Raw genomic sequence first — 15,132 nt, 5'->3', positions numbered from 1 at the left:
TGTGCTTGCTTGGTTTCTAATCTACTCTGAGGTGCAGTCTTCTTGCGACATCCATACCCACAGGCTCTGCTTCTTCAACTACATCAAACTATATCAGTCTTGATCACAGACCCAGAGGATCTGTGATCCTCTGTCAGGGATCACAGGCGGTAATCAATGATTGCTCATCACAACCACGAAGTACAGTCAGCGTTGTGCGGGAAACGTCAGACGCTAGAAGACAGTTTAGCAGAGAGCAGAAGCCCGGTGAAAGAGGGTGAAAGAAGACTCTTGTCATTGGACTGAGACTGGAAATGAGAAGCACTGACAAGCCAGAGAACGGGACTGGTAATACCAGTCGCGAACATAACAACTGGGGACCAGTTCTTGAGGTTTTACACTACCCTTCTCCCTCTCCTTCTCTTCTTCTTTCAGAGTCCCACTGTGTAGCCCTGGGTAGCCTGGAATTACCTAAATTACTATGAAATCTAGACCAAGCTGCCCCTAACTTATTGGGATTCCCTTGCCTCTGCCTCCTGAATATAAACCTAACTTATTTAATTTTTTAAAAAGGTTTTTTTTTTATTTTATATGCATGAGTGTTTTGCCTGTGTGTATATATGTCCACTATATGTGTGCCTGGTATCCACCAAAGCCAGAGGGTGTTAGATTCCCTGGAACTGGAGTTAGAGATCATTCTGAGCTACCAGGTTGCAGCTGGGAACCAAATCTTCATGCTCTGCAAGAGCAGGGAGTGCTCTTAGACCCCGAGCCACTCCAGCCTGCCCCCCTTTTAATTTTTTTTTTTTTTAGGAATGTGGAGAGATAGACAATTAGCCCATTTCACAGATAAGAAAATAGAGACACTGATAGAACACCTTACCAAGATCACTGAAATGGGAAAGGACAGAGCTAGGCCTTTAACAGAAATATCTATAGCATTTAAAGAATTTTGATTATTTTTTTAGCCTTCAGTATCATGGAGGCTATTAAAGGGTTAAAACAAAGATATCAAATGGATGACTTTATTTTTCCTAAAGGTTAGCTGGTGTGTGGGAGGTGGTGGAGAGGGTACCATTTGGAAAAGAAGCTGGGAAGAGAGAAGCTGTAACTCGGGGTAGCAATGCGGACAGAATTGCATAATTAGGGAGAACTGGTCAGTGGTGGATAGAAATGAATCTGATATAGCTATGTTGTGGAGGAAAGGGGCTCATGAAGGACGTAATGAGCAGGAAGAAGAAGGGAGGGATGACCATGTTTAAAGGGAGGGACTTCTGATTTTGGAACCTTGGATTTAAGGTATCTTTGCGTCATGTGGAGATATTAGCTAGTCAATTTCACATGGGTTTGGAGTAACCTGAATAAGAAAATCCGTTTGAAAGACATCAGTGTAGAAGTTGGTGTGATCCATTTAATTACACACATATGCATACAGTCTCCCCCCACCCACCCAAATCTAGTCATACTGCATATCAGAAAACAGCACCGTCTACATTTCTATCTACATGTGCTCGCTCACGTATGTGTGGAGGTCAGAAGTCCACACTAGGTGTCTTCCTCTCTTTTTTTTTTTTTTTTTTTTTTTTGGTTCTTTTTTTTCCGGACCGAACCCAGGGCCTTGCGCTTCCTAGGCAAGTGCTCTACCACTGAGCTAATTCCCAACCCCATGTCTTCCTCTCTTACTCTCCACTTTACTTTTTGAGAAAATCTCTTCTTGAACATGGAGTTTTCAGTTTTGGTTGAGCTGGAGGATCTGCCTGTCTCTGCCAATGCCCCTGTTCAGTGCAACAGTGATTTTGCCTCCATGCCTAGCGTTTACACAGCTGCTGGGGATCTGAACTCAGGTCCTCACGTTTGTACAATAAGCACTTTATCCACTGAGCGATCTCCCCAGTCCCTAATGCGATCAATTTACTGCAACCTGTATATAGCTTTTACTCCTCTAGTCTCCTTACAAAGTGGTCATCAATGATCCTATTTTTATTCTAGCTGCTAGTTATTGCCCCTCTTGGCATTGATGACGATTCTTTGCTATAGTTTCCATACTGGTTTGTTTGGTTCTGTTTCAACTCCTATGGTCCTTTCTTCTCTGTTTCTTTTCTGCCTATCACTTACTTCTGATGGTGTTGGTGTTTTGTCTAGGCTTTTTCTTATTCTATGTCTCTTTTTTTGGACCATCTTACTCCCTGGGCAGCTTGAATGGCATCTTTAACCCATCAGTTTGACAGACAACATTCACCTGCTGAGATCCTTAGCTTAAATGCCTTGTGTATTTCTCCAGCCTTATCTCATCCCTCCTTAATTTATATCACAACCACATGAAACTCTAGACATTTCCGAATATACATGAGATTTTGAACATGCTTATTCACAGTGGCACAGGCCTGTAATGCCAGCATTCAAAGGCAGAGGTAGGAGGCTGAGAAAGCAACCCAAGGCCAACTTGAGTGCATAGAGAATTTAAGGCTGGTCTGGTTACAGATTCTGTCTGAAAACACAGTGCAGGGCAGCATTTGGATCTGCTATTTCATCTAGAACATTCCCCATCCTTTCAGTGTTCACTCATCCTGTAGGTTTCAACTTCGATGTCACTTTTTGGTTTGTTTGAAACAAGATCTTAGTATGTAGGCCAGATTGGCCTGAAACTCAGTGTGTAGATTGTGCTGAGATTTGAAGTCGTGATTCTCATGCCTCTGCCTCAGTTCTGGAATTACAGTGGTGCATCATCCAAAACTCTGTCCTGGATCATCATTGTCTAATGGTCATGTTCCCTCTCAAGCTGTCAGCACTCTGAAGAAAGACAACACCCACATTTCATAGGCTCATTGATAGCTGTGCAACCAAGTGATGCATGAGGGGGAAGACCTTGGGAGGGAAGAGGGCTCTGTATTGGAACTGGATGAGACTAAACTTCTCCATATTGAATAGTATGACCCCATTGTTTGTGTTATAGGTCTGGAGATGACGTTCAAGGACTCGGGCATGCTAGGCAGATGTTCTACCACTGAGCCATATCCCCAGCCTCTCTTTCTCAGTTATTTTATCTCCAATCTATGTTCCATCACTTAAGCACCGAAAGCTGGACTGCTCTCTGAATAGGTTCACTGCCAGGATACCCAAATATCTGAGTTAAATTCTTAGTGTTGAAACGTTATACCATGGCCATGCTAGTGGTGCATTCCTATAGCTACTCAGGAGGCTCTGAGGCAGGAGGATTCCTTGATCCTAGAAGTTTGTCTCAAATCAAATCAGATCAAATCTACAGCAGGATGATATTCTTGAGACATTTGGCTCTTCAGTTGTAAGAGCCAGGTGCTTTAGAGAGATTTTAAATTTTTTTTTGCCAGAAGCTTCCTTTAAATATCAAGAGACAGACAGATCCGGTAAGCCTAAAGTTCAGAGATTATTCTGTCATCTGTTGATTGGGAAAGGCATGTGGAATTTCATGTAGGAAATATGACAGTTTCTGGGACTGGAGCAGCACTGGGAAGGCTGAGGACAGAAGGGCAAGAGTGTTCCCATGCCCGTGGCACAGCCAAACAGTGGACAGAAGAGGCTTGGACTCTGTTTCATTCCTGGAACTCTAAGAAGACACAGTCTGTCAAAATACCTGCTACAGCAGTGGGCAACTGCCTCAGAGTATCAGTAGTACCGTCTGTGTAGACCCATGCAGGCGAAGGTCTGGAGGAATCCTCCCTATTGACCCCATGCTACTCTTTCATCTCATTTTCTAAACCTGAGTCTCCTTGACCCCTTGATATTTGGAGGACATTTTGAAAAGTTCCTTGGCACCCATCCCTTGAGAGGTATATACAGTGTGTTGGGGCATGATGGGAACTAAGAGCCAGGATGCTTGTGGGGTTGGTGTGTGAATGGCTCAGGCCAGGGTCCAGATGGAAATTCAGCAGTTGCAGGAAGATCTGTGGGGGCAGTTAGAAATCATCACTGTGCTTCAGCCACCAAGACCCAGAAGCTGCCAGGTAGGGATCTTAGCTGCAGACTCAGTGGTCTCACCATCCAGTGGCCAAGTTCAACTGAAGGAAGACACACTTTAAAAAAAAAAAGATTTATTTATTTTATGTATGCGTGCATTGTAGCTGTCTTCAGACCCACCAGAAGAGGGCATCGGATCCCATTACAGATGGTTTTGAGCCACCATGTGGTTGCTGGGAATTGAACTCAGGACCTCTGGAAGAGCAGTCCGTGCCCTTAACCACTGAGCTATCCCTCCAGCCCAGGAAGCCACACTTTTAGCCACAATTTTATCCAACAAGAAAGACAGAAATGTGCTACTTGGCCTTGGTGCTCCTTCCTTGGTGTTACAGTGACATAGAACCTCTGAAGTAGAAAACCTTAAGAATGGAGCTGGCAAAGGGATCCTAAGAGACCGAGTTTAAAGCTCAAGACCGTGAGTTGTCTTGACTTTGTCAGCTTCATTCTTTTTCTGCCATTCATAGGAATGGGGGCTGAGAAGTGAAGAACGTTACCTTCTTTCCCACATGAGTCTTTGATTTGTGATTCTAAACAAGCCTGCTGCCCAAGGAAAAAGATAGGAAGGTGAGCTCCCAACCTTCAGAGAAGGGCTTAATCAACTGTAACTGGCACATACCAGGATGCCAGCTTCAGACACGATTCGCAAAGGATAGACGTGTGTTGCAAAGCGAGTCTGCACACGAGACTGCAGGTAATGGTTTAGTCCAGTGTGCCCTTTTGGTGGATGGGGACAGTTGCCATAGGGCACAAAGGACTGAAGAGTGCCACCTTAAACTTTTTTTATAAGTAGGAAGGTTTGGGGTCCTAGGAACCCCAAGGGCTGTGTTCTGCTCTAAGCAGCTCTTTGAGTGCATGCTGGTGTTGACTAAATGGGGAAACTGGAAGCCGAGGACACTGAGTTATTACACCCATTTATCTCTGCCCAGCTTGGATTTGAAACAGCTCTTACTTATGATGTTCCATCCCTGCCAAACTATTTTTAACTCGAAAACCTAAATGCCATTAAAAACTGGGCTCATCTGAATGATCTTGACCCATCTAAGAGCGGGCTGGGACCAGTGAGGATATCCAGCAACTTTTTACCAGTCAATAGCGAACCATTTCTTCCTTCTAAAAAGCTCATGCCGTAAACCTGTGGGAGCAGAGACCCCCGGGGAAAGGGTCCGCTCTCAATCAAATCCCGGAAATATATTTGGCAGCATCTACTTACTAATAGTAGCTGAAGGGAAGGCGTTGATGGCTCCTCGGTTAAGCTGAACTGGAATTTGCGAGTTGTTCTGGGAAAACTACAGTACCCATATCCAAGAGGAGTCAGTTTTACGTATATCTTTGAAGCCGTAGACATTTAGGTCAGTTTTCAGTACCTTAGCCCAATTCACTCACATTGTGGTTTACTTAGTTGCTCTGTCCCTCACATCTCAAACTTCCTGATGGCAAGTACAACAGACTGTGGTCTCAAAGGCCTTGTTTGAGCTCTGGTCTATCACTTTCTAGTAGAAAAGAAATGAGCTTGTCTGAGCCTGTATTTCCTCATCTATAAACAAACTGGATAATTTTACAGAAGGATGTTGTGGTGAGAAATTAAATAAAACATGGCAGGTATGAGGACGCCAAGTGCCTATTATCGTTATTTTGCATGTGGAGGTAAAATTTGCCTTACGGAAAAAGTAATATATGAAAATTTAGATTTGTATGAAAGAAGATTAGGGGAAGTTTGTGTGTTAGACCATGTCCGGGTCTAGCCTGGTGGATCTCAGGCCTGTAAGACCCACTGCTTGGGGGACTGAGGTTAGATGAGAGGCTCATGGCCTGCCTGGCCTAGAAAGTGAACTAAGGGCCAGCCTGGGCAACTTAGTGAGACAGAGCTTGTTGCCAAAATCAAAAGTGAAATGAGGAGCAGGATGCAGCTCAGGGTAGAGTGCTTGCCCAGCATGAATAAAGCCCTGGGTTCAATGCCCAGCCCCCACTTCCGTTTATGAAAGAACTGATAACAGAGTTTTTAAAGGAGTCAATGTCTCTTTCTAAAATGACTTGATTCACACAAAACTGGTTTATACAATGTTTTAGGGATACAACATGTGTGCCAAGCTCAGGCCACCTATAATACAATCATTCAGCCAGGTCTGAACCACTATGACAGGTCAACAATAACCATCCCAAGTATTCCCCAGGGCCTTTTATGAAGGGATTAGATGGATTCTCTGTGGTTTCAAAGGGCAGATCTGTGACTAATGAGTGGAAGACACGGGGCTGGGGGAATGGGGAAAGATGGAGCTCCCATGATGGAAAAACCCTCCCAAACCACGGTTTTCCAAAATGCAATGGTTTTTGGTCGCAAATTTCCTAATGTAAGATGTTCAAGTAGACACTAGATATCAACCCAAGTCCTCACTCAGGTTGGCTTACCTATTGTAGGAAATGAGGACATGGAGTAGGTTAAGTGTTTCCCAATCTTAAGTACACTGTGCGAGCTGGCTGATTCTCTGCCTTGGGTACCAGGAAAAGACAGGAAAGAGTGTGACTACCCAGGAGGAGGGAAGGAAGTAGAACAAACATTGCTTCTCTGGCTAGAAAATACTGGATTAAATGGCCTCTAAAATTGTTTGTAACTTAAACACCCTAACTCTCACATTGTGTCATGGACGCCATTTTAACTACGTTCCTTGGAGATGTTTCTATTTTAATCGTGGGAGATTAGAGCCTGACATCGGAAGTAAATGGTGAGGTGGGAAGGAGGCAGGCACCCAGGCCCTTCAGGGTTTTGATCCCGGAACCTCTTCTCAACTTGTAAAAATGGAACCTCTTCTCAACTTGTAAAAATGACAACTGGGAGAGGGAAGACAGCCACGAAAGCTAGAGCAGAGAACAAGTCTCCTTTAGAGTGAGTGAAAAATCAGATCAGCTCCATTCCAGCTTACTGGCTCTAAGGTTGTGCAGGCTGAGTTCCTGCTGAAGTGCTTTGGAATGCTGGGGCTCCTAGAAGATGAGTCTTTGTCCCCGTTTGCCTGCTTGTCTTCCGAATCTAGCAGATTGTCTGACCTTTAGACCAATGGGCTCACATGTGACCAGATTACTCAGCAGCTCCCATGCTCTTGGTCACAAAGCCAGCTTCCTTTCTAGTGGATATCAGCTGGCGGGACAAATCCAGCTCTGTTTACAGAGAAGGTAAAAAGCCAATTATGGAGGGAGGAACCTTTTGTGACACTGTGATTTTATAGGTCCCCTCGCCCCACCTGCCCTGGCCCCCAGCAATGGAGAATTGATAGGGAGAGCAAAGGCCTGGGATCTCCTGGCTGGCTCGGCACCTGCTACTGGTACATGAGAAATCAGACTGCGTGAAGGGTGACTCAGCCAGGAAAGACTGGAAGCCACGCTGTACCACAGCCAGTCATGTTAAGAAGAAGAGGAAGTAAAGCATAGGGAATGGGGGCGAGGAGGAGACTATTTTAGTTGTGTATTGCCCTTTGCCTGCAAATCTTGGAACAGATGCGGTAGCCATGAACTGTATGGAAGTCAGCACCACTATGACCTCTGGTGCTCCATGACCTATCCCTCTGAGGAAGCATCCCTATCTGACCCCTGATGGGAAGTCAGTGGTGAGGTTGCCCCAGATTCCGTGCTCCAGGTGGAGAAGGCCTCAAGAAGGTGAAGGAATGAGCTAATCTGAGCTCATGGCCCCATTTGCAAGGATGTGATTAGTGGAGAGGCACCTGGGACCTGCTCCATTTCAGGAAACCCGGTTATGGGAACTGGTGGGGGATAGACTTTTCTCAGGACCTGAGAGAAGTAGTTAACCCTTTCTCATTGTCTATGTGGGAGACAGCCTCTTGTAAAAGTTGCTTGTTTCTTTCCCACAGGAGCAAGTCCTCAAATGAACCCTTTTCTGCAACAGTTTAACAAAGAGGCTTCCAGGGCTATTTCCCATCTAAATTCCTAGGGTCGATTTCTTTCAGGATGTGAATGATCTGGAGGAACTTGAGAGTAAGGAACAATCTAAGGAGTGTCTGGAATACATGTAGAGGACACATTGAAAATGGGAAAGGCATCTTAACAGTCCCTAAAGTGTCACTGCCTGGCAGCATTGTTTATGACATTCTGGATCCATTCAAGCTGGCTTTTTGTCTCTTGGGGGTTTCAGAATCAATCTGGGGCTCTTAGAGTAGGTCTTTATTGTCCAGGTAGGGCTCTGTGTTTCAGAACAATCAATATTAAAAGCAGACATGAAACACAAATCCAGTTTCTGTGTAGGTAGCGGAATGACCACACAACCAGCCTGACATAGTCTAGGGATCGGTGAGAACTGGTCCCTGAAAACACGTCAAGCAAGGTACCAAAGGTCAGGACTGTAATATTTACAGTTATATGCAAAGGCTTCTTGGTTGACCTGGTTGACTGTGTGACCTCACCTGGTCAGTCACTTAATTTCTTTGGTCCTCACACATCTTAATCTATTGATGATAAGTGGTCTCCTCAGCAGTCCCTTCTGACTGTAGCATTTACTGGCCTGAGGAAGAAATCCGAGTGGACATTGTTTCATAATGTGGTATCCAACAGCATGTAGCTCGCTATGTCCAAGCAGGTTGGAGACACAGATTGATGAATAAGAAAGCTCAGTGGAGGCTGCGGCTTATTCAAACCCTGGTCTGTGGAAGATGAGGGTATCACTTGCCTTGGTTCCTTGGATCTTGTAGAGGGGGTTAGCATTTTATGGTAACATCATTAATCTCACACTACAGAACTGCCAGGCAGCTAGGCAGGTCACATCCAGGTGGGAGAAACACGGGGTAGCTGCAGAGAAGTGCGAAGAGGACTTAAGAGTTGTTTTTGTTTTAAGATTCTGGCTTGACATTTACAAACTGAGTGTTAAACAGCCTGTCCCTGGGGCCTCATTTTCATTGTTTATAATACCTGTTACATAGACGATTACTTTTAACAAGTGGAGCTATAAAGAAGTAGAGTGTGTGTGTATAGCACAGAGTCAGGGCTCAGCAAATGTATCAAACCTTGCCTAAATATACGAATAAAAGACATGGGAGTCCTGAAGGTGGGCCCTAATATCAAAAGCTTTCCCAACTTTGGTCTAGATTCAATAGTGAGAGCATTCTCTCCCCAGCTACCTTTGTTAGGTATGTCTACATATAGAATAGTGCTAGGTGTTCCCTGTACCTTTATCCCTGAGGCTCATTCCAAGGAGGGCTGGAAGCCAAGACAACCAGCTCACCAGAACTACTTTGCCATTAGCTGTCATCCCTCCGCCCTTCATCTCCAGTGGTATTTTTAAGGCGGAGCATTTCTGCTGAGCTGACATTTTCAATGGAAATATTTTTAAAAGAGATTCGAAAAGGAGGGAAAAACTCCAGTGGCTTCCCAAATGCCAGCCTTTTTATCAATCCCAATGATTAAAATGAATATTCCAGAAGTAAAAGCCACCTCTCCAGTATGTCTAGCCGTGAACACCTGAGATGGGGACCAGAGGTAAGAGCTCTGAGTGCACTGGAAAGGGGTGTGCTTCAGGTCCCAAGAGACATGTTCTTTAAAGGAGCACCAAGGTTGTGTACTGGGCAGGCACTCTGCCAGCACCACAGCCTGTTCTGTCTAATCCCAGCTTCTGCAGAGGAAGAATTTTCTCTAAAGGAAAGCAGCCAACGCCCTGTTCCACCCTTCTCCTTGGGTAACTCGTTGCCAGGCAAGAATCTCTCAAACCAGCATCTTCTTTTGGCAGCCCAAGGAACAATCTGTCAGATTCCCGATAGTTGTGAGCCTAAGTCCATCTCACTAAACCCGTTCTGCCCCTGTAGGACTGACTATCTCCCTTCCAGCTAGAGACACTCAAAGCTGCTTGTCAGCCACATGCTCTGTGAAGTCAAACGTGGGGGAAGAAAGGGTCTGGTGAGGATTGGGAAGTTCCCAGGATCCTCCTGGAATAGACTGGGGAGAAGCGTGGGGATAAATTGCCAGATACAGTATAATACCTGCAACTTTGAACTTCAAACTAATTTTTCTTATTATTTGTTCCAAATCTTACTGCATGGCACACATAATACGGGGTAAAAAGATCGTTCACCTAAAATCCAGTTTTAATTCGCCACCCATATTTCCCTCTGTTAGATGTGGGAAGCAGAGCCTGATCCCAGGCACCGCCCGCAGAACAGAAGGCAAAGCCATCTGGGGTCTAGAGCCAGCTTGGGAATCCTGCACTACGCAGCCGCAGCTTTCCAGGGACCAGCCCTGGAAAACGCCGAGGGCGGTCAGAGCGCTTTGAAAAGGGCCGAGGGCCGCGTCTTGGCGAGACCGTGGGAAAGTCTCAGGAGTCACCGCCTGGCCTCTTCCCGGCTCGCCTCCAACCTTGGCAGCTGCGCCACCTGTACTCCCGCCCATCCGCCTACTGAAGCGAGCCGCCTCAGGCAGCTCCCGCAGTGCGCAGGCGCGAGGGCTGGGGGCGGGGCGAGCGCACGGTCGGGCGGGAAGGGACTGCCGGGCCGTGGGCGCTCTTCACCGTCGAAGCCCTAGCTGAGGAGGAGGTTGTGACCAACTGGCAAACCTGAGAGCTGCAGCCGCTCTCCTTACGGAATGGAGAGGACGGCTTTGGCTGTCTGCGAGGTGATTCTGGGAAGGGAGAGAAAGACACTTCTGAGAAGAGGGCGTTGAGAGGAGACCCTCAAAGTTTGGGCGGAGGGATCTGGCAATCCCTGAGGTGGAGGAGAAAATGCCTCCCGCGAATGGCTAGAAAAAAAAATTCCGCTTTCTTTGGGACTGTGGGAAGGGCATGAGGCCTGATGTATGAGGTGCAGGACCACCATCCCCCTCGTGGGTCCTTTGTGAGGAACTGGTGTGTTCCCGGCTTTGCCTTTATGTACACTAACACCACCACCTGAAGCTGAGAACCTGAAGGGTCACCAACTATGGTGTTTGCCAAATCTGAGGTGATTCTGAAAGGGGGCTCAGAGGTCAGCCAACTTGATTCTTAGCGTTTTCTACCCACCTATGATGAGAGGGGACTTGGAAAGGTGAGAAGGAAATGTGTAATCATGGAATGGATCAGGGAGTCTGATGGTAGGCAAGGAAGCACCAATCCAGAGGATAAGGTGTGATATGACCTCGGGGCAGCCACTGTGAGGTGCGGAAGGTTGAATCCAAGGGCTCATAGTACATACATACATACATACATACATACATACATACATACATACGTAGATACATACAAACATACATATTTCTATACATGTGGACAGGGAACTGTTTAGTTCTGGAAGATGGCATTGAGTGAACACCTGGTGCCAGCTAGCAACATGTGTTCACTCCATTGTTGAACTTGGCAGACATTACCTAATGGGACACTTAACTCCAGGCCTTCTAAAGAACACTGCATAGATGAATACAGAATCATAGATTCTGAGATAACTTAAATTATTCCTGGTCCTTGGTGTCTTTGTCATCGTCAAAGGAAGTTGGGGGATTAGATTTTTATAAGACGACAGAACCTGGGATGGAACTCAGGGCTCTGACTCACCTGCCAGTCAATATTCTTTTCTCAGCTGCTATCAGTACACATAAAGGCACTGGAAAAATCTGAACAGAGAGCACAGGAAATAAAAAGATAATGTGAAGGAAGATGTTAGATTGGAGAAGTGTCTGGAAACCATCTTCATAATCTCTGGTATTGGGATCTTAGTTCCCAGGTTTTTTTTATTCAGAGCTCCCTGCCTTTGAAAAAAAGGGGGCGGGTGTGTTAGCTGAGAGATTTTTTGTTTTGTTGCCCTTGCAGAGGCCCAAAGTTTGATTTCCAGCACCCTGGTGGCAATTTGCCATCTGACCTCCATGGGTGTGGTATGTCAGTATATGTATGTAATATATGTATATGCTGACAAAACACTCAGACACATACAAGTAGGTCTTTTAGGCTAGTATGGTAGCTCATGCCTTTAATCCCAGCATTTAGGAGGCAGTGGCAGGTGGATCTGTGAGTTTGAGACCAGCTTGGTCTACAAAGCAAACAGAAAGTTGTGAGGTGCCTTGTGGGTGCTAGGAACTGAACTCCAGTCTTCTGCAAGAACAGCCTAGTGCTCTTAACCTTAGAGCCATTTCTCCAGCCCCTTTCCAGCATTCTCAAAGAACATAGCTAAGTATTTATCTTATTTTGACCTTCAAAAATGTTGACTTAATAACAAAGATAATTCATAACTAGATGCCACTTTTTCCTTAGTTGGCTTTTATTTGGGCAAGAAAATAAAAACAACCGCTGTTCAGTTTTTTTTTAATTTTTTTTTCTTTTTTTTGGAGCTGGGGACCGAACCCAGGGCCTTGCGCTTGCTAGGCAAGAGCTCTACCACTGAGCTAAATCCCCAACCCCAATCTTTCTTTTCCAGCTGAGCTTACCCAGCAACTTATTTTCTTAATTTCCCATCTTGATGTGCATTGTATTGAAATATACTGTCTACTTATGCATTTTTTGTGTTTAGATCTGAGCAAATGTAAATCTGTCATTTCATAAGCAGGAGTACATTGTTTGTTTGTTTGTTTATTTATTTATTTATTTATTTATTTATTTATTTATTTAATGTATAAGCACACCATAGCTGTCTTCAGACACACCAGAAGAAAGTATCAGAGCTCATTACAGATGGTTGTGAGCCACCATGTGGTTGCTGGGATTTGAACTCAGGACCTCAGGAAGAGCAGTTGGTGCTCTTAACCGCTGAGCCATCTCTTCAGCCCCTTGTTTTATAATAGAATTTTAACTGTACCATCCAAATATGTTAGGACCATGATTTTGAAGACTATATTTTATTTGAATTGTGCTCTTTTCAGATTTTAAGATATTTAATAATTCACTGGAAGTGTGAAGCAGGAATACCAAAGGGAGCATTGCTAGATGGGCAGCTAGCGATTTCCATAGAAGCATTGCCTTCTAAGCACCTACCAGATTCTCTACGTTGTATAATAACTAGTAAGTAAATTATCTGCTTTGTTTTGTTATGCTGCATATCATAGTTTGTATAAAAATTTCAATTTGTCACAGCCTCATTTCTAGTGTACTTATGAAGCGAAATTACTTTTTTTTTTTTTTGGTTCTTTTTTTTGGAGCTGGGGACCGAACCCAGGGCCTTGTGCTTCCTAGGTAAGTGCTCTACCACTGAGCTAAATCCCCAGCCCCGCGAAATTACTTTTAATAGGTTTTCAGTAATAGATTTGTGAGTGTGCAGTATAGGGGAGGTAAATAGGATATTCTTATTGTGAGAATAGATAGCTTTCTTTAAAATTGCTCAAAAACGGTTTTACTTTTGCTTTTAATTTTATCTTTTTCACAACAAAATTATATTGATTTTACCTTTTCTTCATGTTTAGACTTTGGCAATTGCAAAAAAAAGGCAAAAATAAAGGGGGGGTAAAAAGAAAAGAAATGATGAATTGTGTATATCCATTCTTACCCAGAAACCCAATTTCATGGGCATTTTGAGCATAATGGACCTCTTCAGCCTGCCTGGCATAAACGGCATTTGCATTTGTAGATCTTCATGTGGTCACGTTGTAATCTAGCAAGGAAAAAGGTCACACACACACACACACACACACACACACACACAGGATATAGTGTATCATTATAGAAACATTTGGAGAGCAAGACTTTGTAGTTATATGACTCCTCGAAATAAGTATTAACATTCAGTATATATTCTAGGTTTTTCTGTGTATGTGTATACAGTTATTGGCTTTTTAAAGAAATAGTGGCACATACCTTTAACCCCAGCATTTGTGAGGTAGAGACTCCTCTCTTAAGTTCTAGGCTAGCCTGGTCTATAGAGTGAGTTCTAAGACAGCCAGTCCTTTGCAGAGAAACCCTGTCTCAAAACAATTTAAAGGAGAAGAAGAAGAAAAAAAAACCAGAATTGGTATATTATAGTCTCATGTGCTTTTTAGTAAAAGTGGTCAGTGTTTGTGTTAGCATGTAGAGTTCTACTTCATTAACTTTTTGAAACAAACTTTCTTTGTTTTGATAGTGGGATAGTTCAGGCCAGGCATGGTGGGTCACAACACTTGGGAGGCTGAGGAAGGAGGACTGCTTTGAATTTGAGGTCAGCCTAGCATACATAATGAGGCTGAGAGTGCCCGTATCCAGAACTTACCAAGATGCCGGATGAGTATGGTGAACTGCTTATAATTTGAGCCTTGGAAGGCAGAGACGAGGGGTGCCAGGAGCAAACTGGTTAGTGAGGCTAGCAATATGAGTGAGCTCTGGGTTCAAAAGACCCTACCTCAGAATGAAACGGAAGAGCAATTGAGGAAGATTCCTAATATCAGTCTTGGTCCCTCACACACATGCACACACACATACATATACACATACTCACATACACACATACTGAAATATCATATACACATGAAAAGAAAGGAAAGATAAGGTAGAGAAACAATTAAAGAAGAAATGCAAAGTCAACAGCTGGCCTCCACACAAATCCATGTGCATAATTTCTTGAAAACACACCCAGGTAGATGGTGGTAGGGGACCACTCTCATAGAGGCAGGGGGAGGGAGGAAGGGATAGGGGGATTCCAGAGGGGAAATCAGAAAGAGGATAACATTTGAAATGTAAGTAAAGAAAATATCCGGGGCTGGGGATTTAGCTCAGTGGTAGAGCGCTTACCTAGGAAGCGCAAGGCCCTGGGTTCGGTCCCCAGCTCCGAAAAAAAGAACCAAAAAAAAAAAAAAAAAAAAAAAAAAAAAAAAGAAAAGAAAAGAAAAGAAAATATCCAATAAAAAAAGAAATTTCGCCTCAATAAAATGCTATTGGCAAAAAATAAGTAAATAAATAAAACAAAACCCACACCTAGATGTACAGGATACACAGACACCCCAAAAGGGCTATATGAGGGCCCGTGCCCCTGACTAATTTATCCTAATATTAATAGGAAAATTTATAATTTTAATTTTAAATTAAAATTTATAAATTTAAAAATTATAATTAAAATTATAATATTAATATTTTAACCATATTCATTGATTGGGTTTTTTTCTTTCTTTTTTTTTTTTTTTCTGGAGCTGGGGACCGAACCCAGGGCCTTGTGCTTGCTAGGCAAGCGCTCTACCACTGAGCTAAATCCCCAACCTCTCATTGATTGCTTTTAATTACCTGTTTCTAAACTTACTTGTAACATATTATCT

General features: G+C 44.0%; 1 protein-coding gene across 14 annotated transcripts in view; it reads left to right on the top strand.

Moving 5' to 3' along the window:
• Nucleotides 1-10,413: 10,413 nt before the first annotated feature.
• Top6bl (TOP6B like initiator of meiotic double strand breaks) overlaps nt 10,414-15,132 on the top strand; it is an 87,048-nt gene continuing 82,329 nt past the window's right edge. For 7 of the 14 annotated variants that reach the window (XM_087573999.1, XM_087573976.1, XM_087573969.1 and 4 more), the window contains exon 1: nt 10,435-10,572. Coding sequence is in view for 7 of the 14 variants with exons in the window: in NM_001426986.1 (NP_001413915.1) it covers nt 10,543-10,572; nt 12,781-12,919 (169 nt within the window). In the remaining 7 variants the exon portion in view is untranslated. Of the gene's footprint in view, nt 10,573-12,780; nt 12,920-15,132 lie in introns of all 14 variants that reach the window. The other 7 variants (XM_087573945.1, XM_087573924.1, XM_087573901.1 and 4 more) reach the window with 2 other exon arrangements.

The sequence above is a fragment of the Rattus norvegicus genome, chromosome 1 (genome assembly GCF_021556685.1).
Source record: "Rattus norvegicus strain SHRSP/BbbUtx chromosome 1, alternate assembly SHRSP_T2T, whole genome shotgun sequence".
Classification (NCBI taxonomy): domain Eukaryota; kingdom Metazoa; phylum Chordata; class Mammalia; order Rodentia; family Muridae; genus Rattus; species Rattus norvegicus.
The sequence above is the reverse complement of the archived record's forward strand: the minus strand, read 5'-3'. Positions and strand labels throughout refer to the sequence as shown.